The 17,738-nt window shown below is 52.1% G+C and overlaps 1 protein-coding gene across 4 annotated transcripts in view; it reads left to right on the top strand.

Moving 5' to 3' along the window:
* The window catches only part of Nfatc2 (nuclear factor of activated T cells 2), a 117,009-nt gene that overhangs the window by 57,027 nt on the left and 42,244 nt on the right, over positions 1 to 17,738 (top strand). For 3 of the 4 annotated variants that reach the window (XM_052184388.1, XM_052184389.1, XM_052184390.1), the window contains exons 5-6: positions 503 to 675; positions 11,754 to 11,894. In XM_052184388.1, the coding sequence (XP_052040348.1) occupies positions 503 to 675; positions 11,754 to 11,894 (314 nt within the window). Of the gene's footprint in view, positions 1 to 502; positions 676 to 11,753; positions 11,895 to 15,538; positions 15,755 to 17,738 lie in introns of those variants that run through there. The other variant, XM_052184391.1, reaches the window with a different exon arrangement.

Genomic DNA, 17,738 nt, shown 5'->3' with positions numbered 1-17,738 from the left:
GCTCTGTGAAATTAATCTCTCTCTCTCTTTCTCTCTCTCTCCTTCTTTTCCCTCCTTTCTTTCTTTCTCCCTTTCTTTCCTTCCCTTCTTTCCTTCCTTCTTTTTCTTTTTTCTTTCTGTCTGCCAGTCTTTCTCTCTTTCTTTCATTTGTTTTCTTTCTATCTTTCTTTCTTTCTTTCTTTCTTTCTTTCTTTCTTTCTTTCTCTCTCTCTTTCTCTTTCTCTCTTTCTTTCTCTCTCTCTCTCTCTCTCTCTCTCTCTCTCTCTCTCTCTTTCTTTCTTTCTTTCTTTCTTTCTTTCTTTCTTTCTTTCTCAGAATTCAACATCTTGGTATACCCTTCAGGTTGTAATGCCCAGGGGATATTGCTGTCCCCCCCGCCCCCCCCACCCTGGTGTGTCTGGTGGGAGGAGGTGTTCGCTTGACCACCTTAGGCATGTTTGTGGGTGTTTTTTTTTCCTGCTCAGTGAGATGGGCCTCACAACCTGGGCTCTCTTCTGTGCAGCATCGACTGCGCAGGCATCCTGAAGCTCCGAAATGCTGACATCGAGCTCCGGAAGGGCGAGACGGACATCGGCAGGAAGAACACACGTGTTCGCCTGGTGTTCCGCGTGCACGTCCCGGAGCCCAGTGGGCGCATCGTCTCCCTGCAGGCTGCGTCTAACCCCATCGAGTGCTGTAAGTCAGGGCTGGGGGAGGGGCCACACGTGAGCATCCGCCCTGGGTGGGTGGCTTGCAGGAAGCCTCGGGATCTGTGGTGACCAGAAGGGCAGACACTGCACCCAGGAGGTTTTGATCTCTGCTTCTGTCTGCTTGTGGAGACTTCTCTTGGGAAATAAAAACATAGGGCAAATGATGGGAGCTAAGAGGGGTTGATGGCTTTGTTTAGAAGATGTGACAAGTTTAAATACTGCATTGGTCTTCAAAAGTGTGACGCTTTTGCAGTCCGTTCCTGGAGCACACATCCTGTTCCTTCCTTCCATCCTCCCTCCCCTTAATGAGATTCACAATGGTGTGGCACCGGCTTTGAGCTGTGATTCTGCGGATGCTGTTGAAAGCAGCTAGCCATGGGCTCACGGCGACCCCGGGTCATGGGCTGGGACCATCATACCCATTTCACAGGTTAGAAGACTGAGTATCCAGTGCCTGTGTCCAGAAGAGATGGGGCTGGAACTGGAACCCCAGAACCTTGCAGACAATAGTGGCTCTCCACCCAGCCTTCCACCTGTCCCTGTCTGCTGTCTGAGGTCTGTCTAGGGTCATGGTCAGGTGTTGTGCCAAGTGTCAGACGTCCACAGAGCAGTACAACTCTCTCCACCCAAAAAGCTTATAGTTTGGTGATAAAGACCCTACCCCTAAAGATGGATGTAAAGTTAGAAAAAAATTTCAGAGCCTGGTATAAACGAAAAGTTCTTGGGAGCAGAACACAGAGCCGGGTTCTGCCCAGCTTCAAAAGCAGTTGCCGTGAGCACCTGGCGTTTTCGGCGGGGCTTTGCTGTGATGTGCGACAAAGCTTAAGTTTGCTCAGATATGCACATGTGCTTGTGTGTACACACACATGAAGTCCTGGGGCTTGAACCCAGGACCTTGTGCATGCCAGGCAAGTGCTCTACCACCAAGCTACCTCTCCAACACTTCCCTAAACACTTTTTCTTTTCTTTAAAGGACGAGAGGGTCTTGCTAAGTTGCCCAGGCTAGATTCGAACTCTCAATTCTCTTGCCTCAGCCTCCTGAGCAGCTGGGATTATAGGCCTAGGCCAGGGGCTAGAAATCTGTTACATTTTCGAAAGTCCAGTCATTCTTTTAAAAAGAATAAAGAATGGGAGGTAAACATTGTTGCAGAGATTAAAAACCTTCTCCGCTGTTTCAGCCTGGCTTTAAGGCAGTTTTATGTTGTAATCAAGTGTCTCGTTGAATTCCTTTAGAGGTCATCTCAGTCCTTATTTCACTGGATGTGGTAAAAGCTCACTTTGCCTTTGTGTATTCCTTTCCTTAGGTGGCCAGGGAGATGGGGGCAGAGGTGAGAGAAGTAGATGGGGGTGGGGTGGGTGGGGTGGGGTGGGTAAGGAGACAGTAGGGTGCAGTGGAGACTGGGGACCAGAAGCTACTCTGTCCTTCTCAGTGGGCATCTATGAGCAGCCTGTGTTATCACATGGAAACGTGGTCTGGATGGCTGATTCTGATTTTAAAAGATTAAACGGGGCGGGGGACTGTGTGTGTGGGGACAGTGTCTGGCTTGAAAATGACAATCAGGGAAGGATATGGCTCAAATGTAGAGTCTGCCCTCAGCATGCAGGAAGCCCTGGGTTCTGTTCTGCGCCCCTCCCCCACCTCCCCAAACATCCACACGCACTGCTGATTAAAAGCTGCAGGGATTCAAGCTACTCAGAGGGCCAGGCAGAAGCTACGAGAGGCTCCTACTTATCAGAAGTCGTGAGCCAGGAATGAACAGAGAGAAAGTCCAGAGAACTGACCCCGGCCCCTCGGGCTGGAAGCGAGGACATATGCACGGGCAGTACTCGGGCTTGGCCTGATGGAGACCAGGGAAGGGCCAGTGGGAACTTGCAGCTCATGCAGGCAAAGCTGGGGTGCTAGTGAGTCTGCACCCAGAGCTGGGATCTAGAGCCACCATCAGGGAAGGAGAGACTGACCGAGCGAGCGAGCGAGCGAGCGACAGACACAAGCTCACCCGTCTCAGGAGCCGCTCTATCCTGTTTGATTTTGAATGTCTTAGGATTGTTCTAGAAGGAAACACAGGCTCTTTCTTTTTTTTTTTTTTCCGTGATCTTTGGAGGTGTTGAGCTGAGGGCACTCCTCTTTTGGACGGGCGGCTCACCTTCGATGTGGGACTACGGTCAGCTGCAGGGTAGGGACGGAGGATGTGTGTCTTCTCCAGTCCTCTGGGCTCTTCGAGTCATGCCTGACATCCCCCCCACAGTCTCCGGGAGCCTCTGTGAACCACATGTGCCCTCAGCAAGGTTGTCAGGGCATTCCGAAATCCTTTGAACCTTGCAGATCTGCTGGTTCCCCACCCGTCCCTGCCACCTCATCTTCTTCCTCCTCCTGACAGATAAGGGAACCCAGCCTTTCTTGGTAACATGATTCACCGTTTTACTCAGTACTAGCAAAGCTGGGATCACACATTTTCTAGTTCCGTGAACTATCTTCTTTGGCTTCTACAGTGCCATTTCTTTCTTTCTTTCTTCTCTTTTTTTTTCTGGGGCAGCCACTCTCAGAGGCTGGCCAGCCACCGTCCCTAGCCTCCAGGCCCGCTGGCTTTACTGCCCCTCCTTCGTTGTATTCTAGACCCATGTAAGACCGCAAAAGCCTGTGTTCTGCTGTTTGACTTGGTTTATAGCCTGTAGGCAGATAGTGAATACATATTGACAATTAGTGACTCACGCCTGTGGACGCAGAAGGTGGAGCATAAATATTTCTTGTCTAATTGACACACCATTTGGGGAGGATGAGCTGGTAAGGAAAACAGTGGGCTGGCCTATATTTACAAAGCTAACTTATTAATTTTGGAAAGGAGCCTCCTGGGCCCAGCTTGGATACAATGACATGTTCTCAGATTCTGACCAAAAAAGAAAAAGACCATGCCAAGGGACACCACTGTTTGGACCGTGGTCCTGTTGCCTGTTGTGGTTTTTCTTGTCTCACGGCAGCCTTGGGGGGCCACAGCTCACCGCTGCATGGCCTGGCACCTGTGGTTCTCAGCATCCGGCCATTTCCCAGGCTTCTGCTCTGTGGTCTCAGGTGCAAGCCTCCTCCTCCTCCTCCTCCTCCTCCTCCTCCTCCTCCTCCTCCTCCTCCTCCTCCGCAGGGGAATGGTGTGGCTTCGCCCCGGGCTAGTTCCTTAGGCTCTCTAAGCACTTGCCAAGGCAGGAGCTTAAATCTTGGGCATGCACATCCCTGAGACGTGGGGCAGAAACCTGTCTTGAGGTAACTGCTGGGTGAGGGGGCAGCTGCTCATTCGAGTCTCCCCTGCGTTCCTCTGTGTGTCTGCATGGCTCAAGCTTCTGCCTCCTCTCCTTGGGGTCCTGTCCACTACATCTGCTGCTGTGTCCCCTCAGCTCTGTCATGGGTGAGGACTTAGCCCTACGCCAGCCCTGGGTATGATCTTGTCCATCTTTACCCTGCTCTTGTGTGCAAAGACCTTCCTTCTGAATAAGCCCCTTCCTGTTGTCAGGCGCTGCCGGGGTGGGCGTGGGGTGGACACCGTTCAGCGACAGCCCTTTCTGATGTGGTTCTCCACTTCCAGATGCTCCACGGTTCCCTTCCTCTTTGTGTTTGCTGACTACTCCACACAGGCATGTGCTCAAGCTTGACTGAACCCCAGAATCATGTGTGGGTCAAAACCACATGTACATGGGCAAACATTTCCACAAATATGTACAAACAACACATGCATGCACACAGATGATATGTGTAACATATACACACATATAATACACATAAATAACATGTGCACATATACATATACACATATAAACACTAATGCACACATGTGTATGTAGATATTCAGATACTTAATACACATGTGAAAATACATATAATAGCACATGAAGACACACACATGTGCATATCCATACACATATATACAAATATTTATACATATGCACACATATACACTCATGCACATACATATACACTTAATACACATATATGCACACATATATACATGTATATTCATGCACATATAATTACTTAAATATATACATGTACACACATATACACATGCACACACAGATACATGTATCATGCAGGTGTATACACAAATATGCACATTTACATGTATATATATGTACACATAAAAATATGTATACATGTACACAAGCACACACATACACTCTATCTTCATTTAGGGTATGGTGTTGGAACAAAGACATTTCGGGAGTCTGCCATGTGTCTGAAGTAAGGCATAGAGACCTGTGACCTTCTGCCCTTCCTCCCTGACCTTTACTTGGTTGGCTAATTGCCTGCTCACAGGTTCCCGGTGGAGGAAGGGTCCCGGAGCCCAGAGGGCCTCAGATCCCTTTTGGGCACTGACTGACTACCACAGTCCTTAACTGTCCCTCCTGAAAGACCAGGGCAGATATTTGCCAGGCTTGTCACTAGGACTGGTCTAGGGCATTGAGGAAGTGAGGGAAAGATGCTTCCGAGGCCTCCCACTGGGCCAGGAAGCAGTCCTGGGCGGTCCTGGCAGCCGGGGCCATGAGACGTGTGCAGAGCCTCCCGTCTGCGACTGACGGAGACCTGCAGGTTCTCTCTGTCACCTGCAGATTCATCCTCACAGTCACATTTCAGGAAATGCCTAAAGCAGTTATGCAGGAGGCCCTGCCCACCCAGGCACAACCTGAATTCACTTTGTTTCTTTTACAGAGTGGGAGGCGGGTATGGGCTTGTCTCTCTGGCACATACATTTCCACTGAGGTGTAATTAAGAAACTGTAGGCTTCACAGAGGTGTCATTTAGCTGAATGGCTAAAAACATGTATCATGACCGTGTGTATGCACACATAAATGCACGCATTTACAGGTATCCATATACACACGTGCATACACAAGCACACACATACACTCTCTTTATACACCCTCGTCACCACCATTCCTACCAAGACACAGAGCACCTGGCCCTGTCAGGTCCCTGTCACCCCCTCAATGGCTACCTCTTCCCAGACTCCAGAGAGAGGCAGTCAGAGATCTGCTACCTGTCACCAGTGATGGATGTCCCCAGCTCTGTGACTTTGTAGGGTGGAATGCACGCACAGGCTGTGCGCCTTGGGGTCCCCCTGCTGCTTGATTCAACGGGTTACCCTTATAGATGGCTGAGCAGTGTTCAATTGTAGGAACACAATGGCTTAGTTAGCAGCAATGCATATTGGCCTGCCCGGTGGTGTGGGTGTTAGGATAAAGATGTGAGCATTCTTGTGTGGACAAAGGCCTTCCGTTTTCCTGGTAAACACCCAGGGAAGGTGTTGCTGGGTCCTTGGGTGTCACACCTTCTTACTTCCATACTTTGTGTCTCTCATTACAGGGTGCTTGAATATCTTCTTTGAGACCTTTTATTTATTTGTATAATAAATACAGTGGCTCGAGGCCACCTTGAGTAACACCAGGGGCCATAGGAAAGTGAGAAGAGTTTGAATAGTGGTTAGGAGTCTGTGTTCTAGATCCAGAGGCTTGGGTTCAAATCCGGCCTTACTAACAACTTAGTTCCAAGGAAGTTACTTAATGCCCTATGCCTCAGTTTCCCTATCTGTAAAATAGGAGTAGTTCTAGCACCCCACTTGCTGGTCTATGGTTAAGTGCATGTGGGTCACCTAATAGCATGACTGTGGTCACAGCTGTAGCCCTCTCTCCCACTGGGATGGTCCGGAGTGGGCAGGTCACCCGTGACAGTCCCTGTAGCACTACAGAGTGGACTTGCCCCACCTCTGGCTGTTAGCACATCATCACAGGGAGCCTGTAGCCTGGGAACCAGCAGGTGCATGTGAGCCTTCGGCAAACACACGATGCCACAGGGAAGCACAAGGGGCTGCACACCCTGCCAGTCAGGAGGAGTCAGGTTACCAGTCGGGGGGAGGAGCGGGCAGCCTGGCCAAAGTTGCCAAGAGAACTGTTCTGCTGGGAGCGTGGGCCCAGGTAGCTTCCTGATGGTGGATGTTCCTCCTCTTCCCTAGCTGGTCCTTCCCTGATCCAGCCACCTGGGATCAGACAGGCAGAACGGCCCTTGACAGAATGTATACCGTATGCTCACAGGCTGGCGTGTGCCAGCCCCTCTCTGGCCTCATCACCCTGTGGCCCCTGGCCTTCTCATCCGTAAGCATTGGGATATATTTACTGAACACCAATGACCCAGGCAGGCCTGATCCTCAGAGTCCGTCCCCTCCAAGGCTGAGGGGTTCAGGAAGACTGGCTGCTTGACGCAGCAGCCCTGGCTGACACAGGAAGGGGCCAAAGCCCCAGCTGTCTCTCTCCTCTGTCTCAGCACCCCGCACCCCTGACTGATCATGGATCCCATCACTGAGGTTCACGCAGCCTCTAGGGAGGCTTGTTAAACAGAGATGTTTGAGAATGCCCGTAGCACTGGAAAGAGAATATCAAGGTCCGGCCAGGAAGGAAAAAGAAGAGAGTATAGTCTAGATCTGGTGCCAGGGATGGGGCGTCGGTGCAGGGTCTGTTCTGTCCCCCTTTTAACACGAGCAGGCTCAGGTCTCCAAGGCCATGTGATGACACCAACTCCCTGGTGGCCCCACGGACAGTCCCCACTATAGGGGATCCTCCCGTGAGTGGTCACAGCGAGGCTGGGGCTGGATGTTTCCTTCTGGCCCAGCTTGGATCTTCTGTGTGGCCATTCCAAGTCAGGGCCCTGGGGTCCCGAAGTCACAGGAGGCCAGTGTGGGCCAGTTGGTCGTCACTAAGGAGGCAGAAAGCACCTCTGGCCTGTGCTGGGTAACAGCTTCCCACAGGACTCCCCCCCCCCCCGCCCCAGTGGCTAAGTCCTTGAGTCTGGGTCCAAATCCTTTTTGTCTGCCCCCTTTACCCACAAGCTTTCAAGTGTGTGCCTTGGTGCAGAGTCCTCGACTCAGGAGTTGGAGTAATCCCTGTTCTTTAGGCTCACGATATTTAGCATAAAAGTAAATGCAGTTAACACATGTGGGACCGTTTGCTGGCCCAGTGGAGCTAGACTTGAAGCTCTGTCGGCACGCTGTGGCATTCTCATGCTGACAAAGGACCCTCGCCACTTAGTGCTCTGTGCATCACACACACACACACACACACACACACACACGTATGACCTGCCAGGACCCAAGGTCCCCCTATGGTAGTAATTGTCCCACACTGACCGAACCCTGGCTCTGCAGAGACACCTCCCGGCCAGCCTCTCCTGTGTCCCTCCAGAGTCTCCCAGGCAGAGTATGGTCTTGGGCCACTCACCCCTGTAGGCGTGGGAAAGGACCCGTGAGCTTTCCCTCAGTCTCTGAGGTGCTCACTGCTTGGCTGCAGGTCAGCGCTGGCACTGGGTAAAGCGAGCCGCCACTCCCGGTGGATTGGGAGCTTGTAAAAATATGGGACCCCGAGACAATTTATGAGGTGCCAGAAGCTGGGCAGGAGCAGCGTCCAGCGGCTTGGGGCCACCTGGAAGCTTAAGCCGGAGCCAGGGTCTGGTTTGCCCCCAAGCTGGAGCCAGTTCCTAAGGGTGGATTTGAACCCTGGCAGGGTTTGCTTAGAGAACTGTAGACAGGAAGTTTTGCACAGCCTGGAATCTCTAAGGGGCTGATGGGAGCTGGGAGAGAAAGTCCAGGAGAGCTAGGGACTTCCGGAGAGCCCTCTGAAGTCCTGCATGCTGCTCCAATTAGCCGAGGTAGCTGCTGGAAGCTGGGTCAGGCAGAACAGCCGGTCCCAGGAGGGTTACTTAGCTGCCGCACTCACCGTGTTCAGTTCCTCTCTTGGAGGCTAATTGGATCGCTTTGACAATTGGAGAACCTAAGGGGTTCTCCAAGGATGGGGGGTGTGGGATACTGTCTGGGAGGAGTTTCCCCGTCCTCAGGTGGCCTCTGCCACGTGGACCTGAGCCCTGAGCTGGCTGTGATAAGCGTCAGGGGAGGAAGGGTAGTGTGTACACCTCTGGCCTCTGCCTAAGGTACGCAGATGCAGGGCCTCCTCGGGAGTGGCCGGGCTTCCCTGGACTTTTACTGGGCACCATCTCAACCTGATGCTGCTGCAGATTCTGAGACGCAGCAAACCTGCCTCAGGGACAAACATCAGAGAGCATTGGTGGACCAGGCCACACTGGTGTTATAGGAAGCTGCACCCTGAGCCTGTGCTGAGCTCAGCCCTGAGCATTCCTGCATGCTGAGCATGCATTGGACATTGTTGCCCACCCCTCCACAGGGACTCCCTGTGCCAAATAGTGGACACTAGTGCACACAACAGCTCTCTGAGAGGTTATCATGTACCGCCACAGGCTACAGGTACACTAAATCATACTAAATTTGTCTTTTCGTGCCTTTTATATAGAATGAGATTGTCACCGTGTCAGCACTTTTGCTCCTTTTTCCTGGCTGAATAATATTCCGAATGGGCATACCACCCTTTTGCACACTCATTTGGTTGAGATGAGATAGTTTGCCAGCTGTGTTCTAAGCATGTCTTCTGTGTACATATGGTCTGTATGAAGCAGGCACTGTTATCATGGCACAGAGGAGACTTTCAGATGTAGGACTCCTGTCCCCCACAGCAAGGATGCTGAACATTATGCTGACTGTGGCCATCCGGGACCATTGGGATTGTTTAAGAAATAATCACAGTTGCTGATTCTTTAAGTCACAGTCTCTATAATTGTTACCCTTAGCTACTTCCTCCTTCTCCAGGAGATGGCAGCCATGCCTGTGTGCATTTTGGGACATCACAGCTGGTAGGCAGAGCACTGCTGGCACCCAGTGGGAAGAGAGGAGCGGTTTGGGGTGCTGCGGAACACTAGAGCAGCATATGCCATGACCCCACAGTGAAGAAGGGTTGAGCCCTGAGGCAGGGGACATGGAGGCTGAGAGTCTACACTTTAGAAGTCCAATAGGGTGTCAGGCTGGGGCCAGGGAGGGGCCAGACGCCTTGCCTTTCTCTTGAGATCCCATTCAGAAGGCTTGGCCACACCTTGCCTGTGACACAGAGGCTTCTAGGAAGCTGGCTTGCTCGCCTTACACTTTTATTAAAGACTCCATCCCCTCTGGGGAAGAAGCTAGCATGGTGGTGGTACCCAGGCGGCTGGGAGAGGAGGCTGCCCCAGGCCCACGCATGTGCGCAGTGCAGCGTGAAATGCGCAGTACAGCGTGATTCACAGCAGGCTCCCACCCCTCGGAGAGCTCGCCCGGCCTGGCCCCTCCTTGCCGCCCCACCCCCACCCCCAGCTGGCTGCAAGCCCTTGTTGGCAGGTCTCCCCAGTAGCCATGACTCAGGTTTTCCACCTGTAAAATGGGAGGGGTGGCATTTCCAGCGCCAGCAGCCGCTAGCCCTCCGCCTGGGCTCCATCAAAGGCAATTCTGAAAAGCCGGCTCTGTAGCTGCTGTTCTCACTGCTAGTAAAACTGCCTTCACAGTGGTTCAATTAGAAAGCCAAGGGGCTCCCACGCCAAAAGACAGGCTTAATGACATGCTCATGTGGGAGGAATTAGCAGTTTTCTCCCTGGCCCCTCTGCACATCCTGGAGCCCACAGGTGGTGGGATGTGGTGTTGCTCTGAGCAGAGACCATCAGGACTGTGGCGCTGGGCAAACCATTGGGAAGTGGGTGGAAGCCTTAGGAGTCCCTAAGTGCACCTGCTGACCAGTACGCCGCCCCTCCCCCAGCCTGGGGACAGTGGAAGAGGGTGATGTGTGTCCGACATGGAAGGAAAGGGTTAAGTTTGGGCCTCACGCGGCCGCTGCTCCGGCTCCCGGCTGGCTTGCTGCTCCCGGATGGGGAGGTCCAGGGGCCCTGGCATGGAAAAACCTGGCCCTCTGCCCAGCCCTCAGCTCTGGAAGAGCCGGGAGCTCAAGCTGACTCACCAGGAAGGCGGGGCCGAAGAGGGAGGAGGGAGGGGCCTAAGGGAGTGGGAGGGGCCTGGCTGCAGCTAGCGTTTCTCTGTGGCTGCTGACTCTCCTGCCTCTGTTCCTTGTCTCCTGCAGCCTGACTTCTAGGCAGGACCGAGGGGTGGCTCTGGGTGCTGGGCCTGCTTCCGAGGGTTCTCATTTCAGCTAGGCAGGGACCTGCCCATAGTTCGGCTGTTCATCCTTGAAAGCTGCTGTGACAACATGAACGTATTGTGCAGGCTCGGTCCGCCCACTGTGGATACAGACAGCAGAGATAGGAGAGAGCTGTCTTCCCACACTCAGCCACCTCGAGGACCTCTCTCCTGGGGCTGAGGACAGCTCGCATTAGCCTGCCGGCATAGCAAGCCTTTCTCCAGTGAAGGGCTAAGCGGGAGGGAGCATGGGAGAAAGTGGGTGGGGACAAGGAAGTGGAAACGTGGCCCAGCAAACCTCCACAAAGGGGCCAGGTTAAATAGGACCTGGGCTGGTGAGGGAGGGGCCACTCACGCAGGGTGGAGGGCAGAGCCCAGGAGAGCTCAGAAGCTGAAAGGCGGTAGTTTGCCTAAAAGGTAGCAAGGGCTAGTGCTTAGGGTATAGTGCTTACCCAGCATGCCTGAGGACCTCCGTTCCATCCTCAAGCAGATATACAATGGGTACACACGCTATCTATCATATCTGTCTTCTATCTATCTATCTATCATCTATCTATTTGAGAGAAAAAGGGAGAGAGAGAGAGAGAGTATTTAGAAGTTCTAGAAATTGGCAGGAACATAGCGATGGAGGAGGACCTCTGGAGAATGAAGCCATGGGGTCAGATCCTGCAGCTTATGGTCAGAATCACCCACAAACTTCCCCTGGATGTGCCCCAATCTCACACAGGGCTATGGGTCTGGGTTGAAGAGTGTAAGAAGAAGCAATCTGAGCAGTGGAGATCTTGATGAGGGAGTCAACCTGGCCTATCCCTGCACAGAGGAGATCGAAGACCCAGTCCCTCCTGTTTCTGCCCCTCCTGGATTCTTGCAGATTGGTTTCTGTGGTTAATGGCTCTTCGAGGATGGGATGCTGGGAGATGCCCACTCCGGTCTCCATCCCTACCTCTCTGCTGAGGCTCTGGACTTCTCTGGATTTCTCTGGACTTCTCTGGATTTCTCTGGCTCATGCTGTTTCTCTTCCTCTTGCCTTCAGCTCAGCGCTCTGCCCACGAGCTGCCCATGGTGGAGAGACAAGACATGGACAGCTGCCTGGTCTACGGGGGCCAGCAGATGATCCTCACGGGCCAGAACTTCACAGCGGAGTCCAAGGTTGTGTTCATGGAGAAGACCACAGGTCAGTGGCTTCCTCACTTTCTCTCCGTTCTCTGAGCCTGACAGGCATGAGCACCACACCTCACTCCAGCCTGCTGGGTGACTCCCCATTGTCCTGGTTCATCCCACAGTGCCCCAGGTCACCATTGATGTGGGTGCCACAGTCGAGTCGGTCCTTGGATGTTTGCACAGAGACTAAGCTTGCCCTCATTCGTCAGCCTTGCCCTTGTCTTGATAATTTGTTTTCTTCACATGGGAAAACATTTGTTTTTGTTTTTTTTTGTTTGTTTGTTTTGGATTTGGTTTTTTCGAGACAGGGTTTCTCTATATATCCCTGGCTGTCCTGAACTCACTCTGTAGACCAGGCTGGCCTCGAACTCGGAAATCCGCCAGTCTCTGCCTCCCAAGTGCTGGGATTACAGGTGTGCGCCACCACCGCCCGGCGGGAAAACATTTTTTAAAAAATACCTTTTCCTGTTATTAAGAGGAGAAACTGGGTGCTTTGCAGCTACGAGGCAGGCACCCGAGTGTTGAGGTCATTCTGAAGTGGGTGCTTTGTCACTGAGGTTTGCTGCATAGGAGACGCAGTGGGAAGAGGCCGAGCTGCTAGGATATGAGTCCCTGCTTGGAAACGTGAGTGTTGGGTCTGATGAACTGTGGACCTCCTTAGATAAGCCAGGGTCTCATCTTCCAGAGGCAAGGTATCCAGGAATCGAGAATCTGGCCAAGAACAGAGGTCTCTATTAGAATCTTGTGGCTAGATGACCCACAGTGTGGCCTCCGGTGGGAACACGGAGAGCCAAGGGGACAGCAAGCAGGTGCTGGAAAGCCCTGTTCCTGTCACAGCAGCAGGGAGACAGCAGAGCAGATTCTGTGAGAAGCCTGAGGTCTGAGCTGTGGGTGTGGGGATCGGAGCGATCTGTGTCCCAGGTGGGCGGTGACAGTGGGCACAGGAGACACACTGGGACAGGAACTGAAAGTCAAGTTGACAACAGAGTCTGTCTCCATGTGAGAGGGGCTTATGGTCATGTCCTTCCCCAGACACAGTTGACGCTCACCGTGCTGGATAAGAGTGGTAGGCCTTCTGCAAGCAGAGAATGCTCCCAGCATCCCCGACTCTCCCTCCTGGAGTGCTGAGCAGGGCGCAGGCAGGAGGCTGGAGGCAGGGCCTGAGCCACTACCCGCAGGACTCTGCCGGATGAATCTCTCTGCTTACAAGGCAACATTTTTGTGTTTGCATGTTCAACTGTGCTTTCTCAGTGCACGAACGTTTGTGTGGATGCTTCATAGTTCCCCAGAACCTGGCTGTCAGCGGAGGTGGCGCAACCCACTGTAGGGCTCCACAGTACATTATTAGGCCGGTTCCTTTCTGTTGAGACTGTGCCACCCAGCTAGAGACACGGTTCTGTTTGGTCTGGGCATGCGTGTTAGTTCCATTTCCCACTGCTGTGATGGATATGTTAACAGAAACAAGCAAGGAAGGGTTTGCTGTGGCTCCTGATTCAAGGGTCTGGCCTGTTATAAGGTCATACTGCATCTGCCCTCAAGAAGAGTCCAGAAGTTCAGCTCGCTCTTAATTTCTTTCTTTCTTTCTTTCTTTCTTTCTTTCTTTCTTTCTTTCTTTCTTTCTTTCTTTCTTTCTTTCTTTCTTTCTTTGTTTCTTTCTTTTTTTGTTTGTTTCTTTCTTTGTTTCTTTGTTTGTTTCTTTGTTTGTTTCTTTCTCTGTTTCTTTCTTTCTTTCTTTCTTTCTTTCTTTCTTTCTTTCTTTCTTTCTTTCTTTCTTTCTTTGTTTCTTTGTTTCTTTCTTAAGTTGGTCAGGCAGTTAGGGTGAGTCTTCCTGCCTCAACCAACCTCGTCTAGATCGCTCCTCACAGGCACACCCAGAGACTGGTCTATTCATTGATTCTAGATCTCATCAAGTTGACAGCATTAACCATCACAGCCTGGTGAAGAAATAGGGTGCCTTGGCGGATGCTTGAGCACGCAATTAGCACGGACTGGATATGTGCAGGATATGGTACCTTCTCCAGGTTGTGTGCAGCTCCAGGATGAGGGCACTGTCATCCCTCAAATATGACTTTAAAGCATCAAACTAATGAGATAAACACGTTTGTCACTCATGGCCAAGGAGGGTGACAGGGTATTGATAAGAAGGAATGTCTAAGAAAGGATGGGAGGATGGAGCCTACAGAGGCCCTCCTGCTGAGGCTGCCTTGGTCAGGGGCTTTGATGAACTGCTCACTGAATGAGTGAGTGCCGTTAGCTGCTGTGCGTCCCTCTTGGTTTCCAGAACCATCTGCATCGTGGCCTCACCATGAGAAGCATTTGGCCTTGCAAAGTCAAGTGGGCCAGTGGGAATGAGCATGAAGGCACATTTCCCATCCAACTTAGCACCCTCCAGCTGACGGCCAAGGCCAGGGCCCTCACCTGTAGACAGTATGTAACCTCGGCCTGTGACTCTGCCTCTTTCTGTGAACTAGAACCCTAGTCCTGCCCCTGGAGCTGGGGGCATATGGGAGTCACGTGCCCTGAGATCACAACTAACAGTTATTGAACACTTGGGTTTGTCTCTGTAGCCCTCTAGCCTCCTCAGAGCTCTGGCCACATGGCTTGTGTGAGGCACGTGTTGCCTGCGTGTGGGGTTGGGTTGGACAAGCATAGGAGATGGGGGTGGGGCTGTCAGCTACGTGGTCCTAAGCTTAGGTTCTGAGGTCAGACTGTTCGGTGGTTAGTTTTCAATGTCAACTTGTCACAACCTTGTCATAGGCCTCCAAATGAGGTTTACCTTCCCCCAAGTTCTAGAGCTAAGACTCTTAAGCACAGAGAGGTTGCACAACTCAATGAAGGTCACGCAGCTGGTAGGTACATGGTAGGGATAATACTCAAGTCCAGGCACTCTGGCTCCAGGCGCTATGAAAGCTCAGACCAGGGTTGATTTGCTCTACAATCCTTCCCCTTCCCCAAAGCATGGCCTTGAACCAGGTTGTAGTGGTGGAGAACCCTGAGTTCTGCTGAGTGGTTGGTTATCGTTTCTGTTTCATTGGAGTGGAGGAGAGTCTTTCACATCCACTCCAGAATATCAGGGACCAGGGAGGCATCTGAGGCATCCTAAGTATCCCCCCAAGAAGTGGGCTTCCCTGAGATGGGCGTGTGGCTCCTCTCAGCCCTGATGGGGAACCTTGGTGTTTGCAAGGCACAGAGTCTGCTCTTTTGACCCTGAGGGTTTACCTCCTGCAGGGGAGGGGGAATCCGTGTAGCTAAAGTTGGTTTTTCCAAAACCGGTCTGTGTCCATCTCCATGGACACTTGGCCAGTAGGCGCTGCGTGTAGGGTGGGGTGGCCAAAGTTTTCCAAGGCAGGGGAATCCCAGCTGCTGTTCCCATTAGGAAAGGTGACAGCTTCAGGCTAATCTTAGCCCCAGAGTTTGGTCATCGGCACTGGGAGCCCCAGCATGCTTTTTATAGCTGTCCACTAAAATGGGCTTGGCACTTTCCTCTCCATCAGGAGAACCAGCTGAGGAGGTGGAAACACAGCAAGGCGGGGGGTGGGGAGGTGCGGGATGCTTGAGCTAGGCGAACCCCGTGCTTTGGAAAGTGCAGTTCTATTTATGGTAGCATTCATAATGAGGATTATTGTGAGTTTCGGTCCTATTTTTAATTCTTTGTAGGACCTGCAGGGACCTGTGAGACTCGGCCTTTGCCTGTCCCTCTGATCTCAGCTGATCGTCTCTCCCCCTGGCTTTTCCGGCTGCAGAGAAACCCTCCTCGCTCTGTCTTCAGATGCTCCATGCTCCTCCCTGCCCCAGGATCTTCGCTTGTGCTGCTGGCTCTGTAACACTCTGTCCCTGTTCCCTCGCGTACTGTGCCTCCTCTTATGCGGAAGCCGTTCAAATACTCATGGCTCAACCCCCAGCCCAATGTCATCTCCTCCTGTCCCTCTGACATGCTTTATTCTCCAGGGGACACTCAGGGTGTCACCTGTTTATCTGCTCTCTCTTGGGTCCTCTGGTTCCCATAGTAGACTGTCGTCGGTCCCTTGGGAGCAGGGATACGCTGTTTGCTGCTGCACTTGCAGTTATAGAATTATCTCTGTATGTACTACGTGTGTATGTGTCATGCTGAAGGAAAGTTGTGTCTCCCCTTTGTTGTTCCTCTCTCCATAAGAAGCGGCTGTATTATCCCCATTTTACAGACAAGTTGACTGAGGTTCAAAGATATCAAACCAGAGACTCTGGGTTAGCCCCTAACTGGGGAAAGATCTAGAACTCTCGGATGCCATTTTTCTGAGCTCTGGAGTGATTTTTCTTGTCATGTCAAAGAGAAGTCCCGAGGAGGGTTCTGTTCCTGTGTGTTCTGCAAAATAAAAGATGCATAGCCTTCCAGGGGAGGTTGGGCTGGGAGGCCAGGCTGTTCCTGCCCTCGCTGGGAACCCTGGCCCCTGGCCCCTGGCCCTGAGCGGAGTCGGGGGTCCCAGCAAAACATTGCAAAACAGGAAAAAATCTAAGGACACAAAAACACAAGCCGTGTGGTTGAGGAGACAGGGTTACCATGGCTCCAGGCGACTCTCGAGGCTGGCGTGGTCCAGTGTTTTGGAAGGTTCCTCCACGTGACACAGGGTTTTGGAATTCTTCAGCTGGTAAGTCCTTCTTAATTCAGGCCCCTGGTCCCGGCCAAGCCACTCCCGGGCTCTCTGTGTCCCTCGGGGGCGTAGGCTGGACACGGGCCCACATCAAATTACTCAGCTCTACAACTAAAATTTTTTGAAGCGGGTTTCTTGTTTTGTTGGATGGTTTTCTTGGCTCGGTCTAATGGCAGAGGCTCCCATCACCTGTTGGGAAGGCAAATTGATTTTTTTTTTTCAAGAGGAGGCGTGGGCGGTGGAATTCCCTTTTTCCCACTGAGTCACCAAGGCCAGCCGTGACTCACTTTATTATTCCCAGGTTCCCAAAGGCTATATCATTTTGGGCTTTGTTTAATAAAGAGAATCATGTATGTGCTTAAAATACATTTTGAACCATTTTTGTTCAGCAAATATTCTTCCATGAGTGATCGTGATGAGGGAATCTGAGGTACCTTTTCAACACCCGCCTCCTGCACCTGCCTCTCTGTCATCTGGGGTGTGGCTTCCTGGGGCCTGGAGATAGGAGTGGGCTTCTCTCTGAACAGTACTGTCTCCAGACAGATGGCATGACTAAGATTCAGGGGACCTTTGCCGTCAGTGACTCACTCGGGGTCAGTGCCATACCCTCTCTCAAGTGCCTCCAAAGACAGAGGCCAGAGGCCAGACAGCCGTTCTGAAGCCTTGCCAGAGACAGAAAGCACATTATTTTCAGATAGCTGCGTGTGTGCCCGGGCCTCTTCCCACAGGCCAGTCTCCTGAGGGTCTCAAGCCGTCCTTTCTCCTACCTACACTGTACTCCCGCGGCCACTTTCTCAGAGAAAGTGTGTCCTCACTCCCAGTGGAATTCTGGAAAGTGGCCACAGAGGAAGGAGTTTCCTGGTTAACTTGAGTCTGAGTGTTTGCACCCTTAGGAATCGGCAGAGCCAAGCGTGGTGGTATACGCCGCTCACCCCAGCCCTTGGGAAGAGGGAACCGGAGTGTGACTGAGTCGGTAGAGCGTTTGTCCAGCACGTATGAAGCCCTGGGTTCCATCCCCAGCACTGGCTAATCGCTAACCTGGCCATGGTACCAGATGTCTTTAATGCCAGCCCTTACTTAGAAGGTGGAAGTGGCAAGATCAGAAGTTCAAGGTCACCCTTAGCTACAGAGAAAGCTCAGGCCCCCTTGTGCATCATAATAATACCCTGTCCAAAACCATCAAAAATGGAAAGCACATAATAAAAAAGGGAGAAAAAAAAGATCTGATG

Source organism: Apodemus sylvaticus, chromosome 5 (assembly GCF_947179515.1).
Source record: "Apodemus sylvaticus chromosome 5, mApoSyl1.1, whole genome shotgun sequence".
NCBI classification, from domain to species: Eukaryota; Metazoa; Chordata; class Mammalia; order Rodentia; family Muridae; genus Apodemus; species Apodemus sylvaticus.
This window is presented reverse-complemented; position numbering and strand designations above follow the sequence as displayed.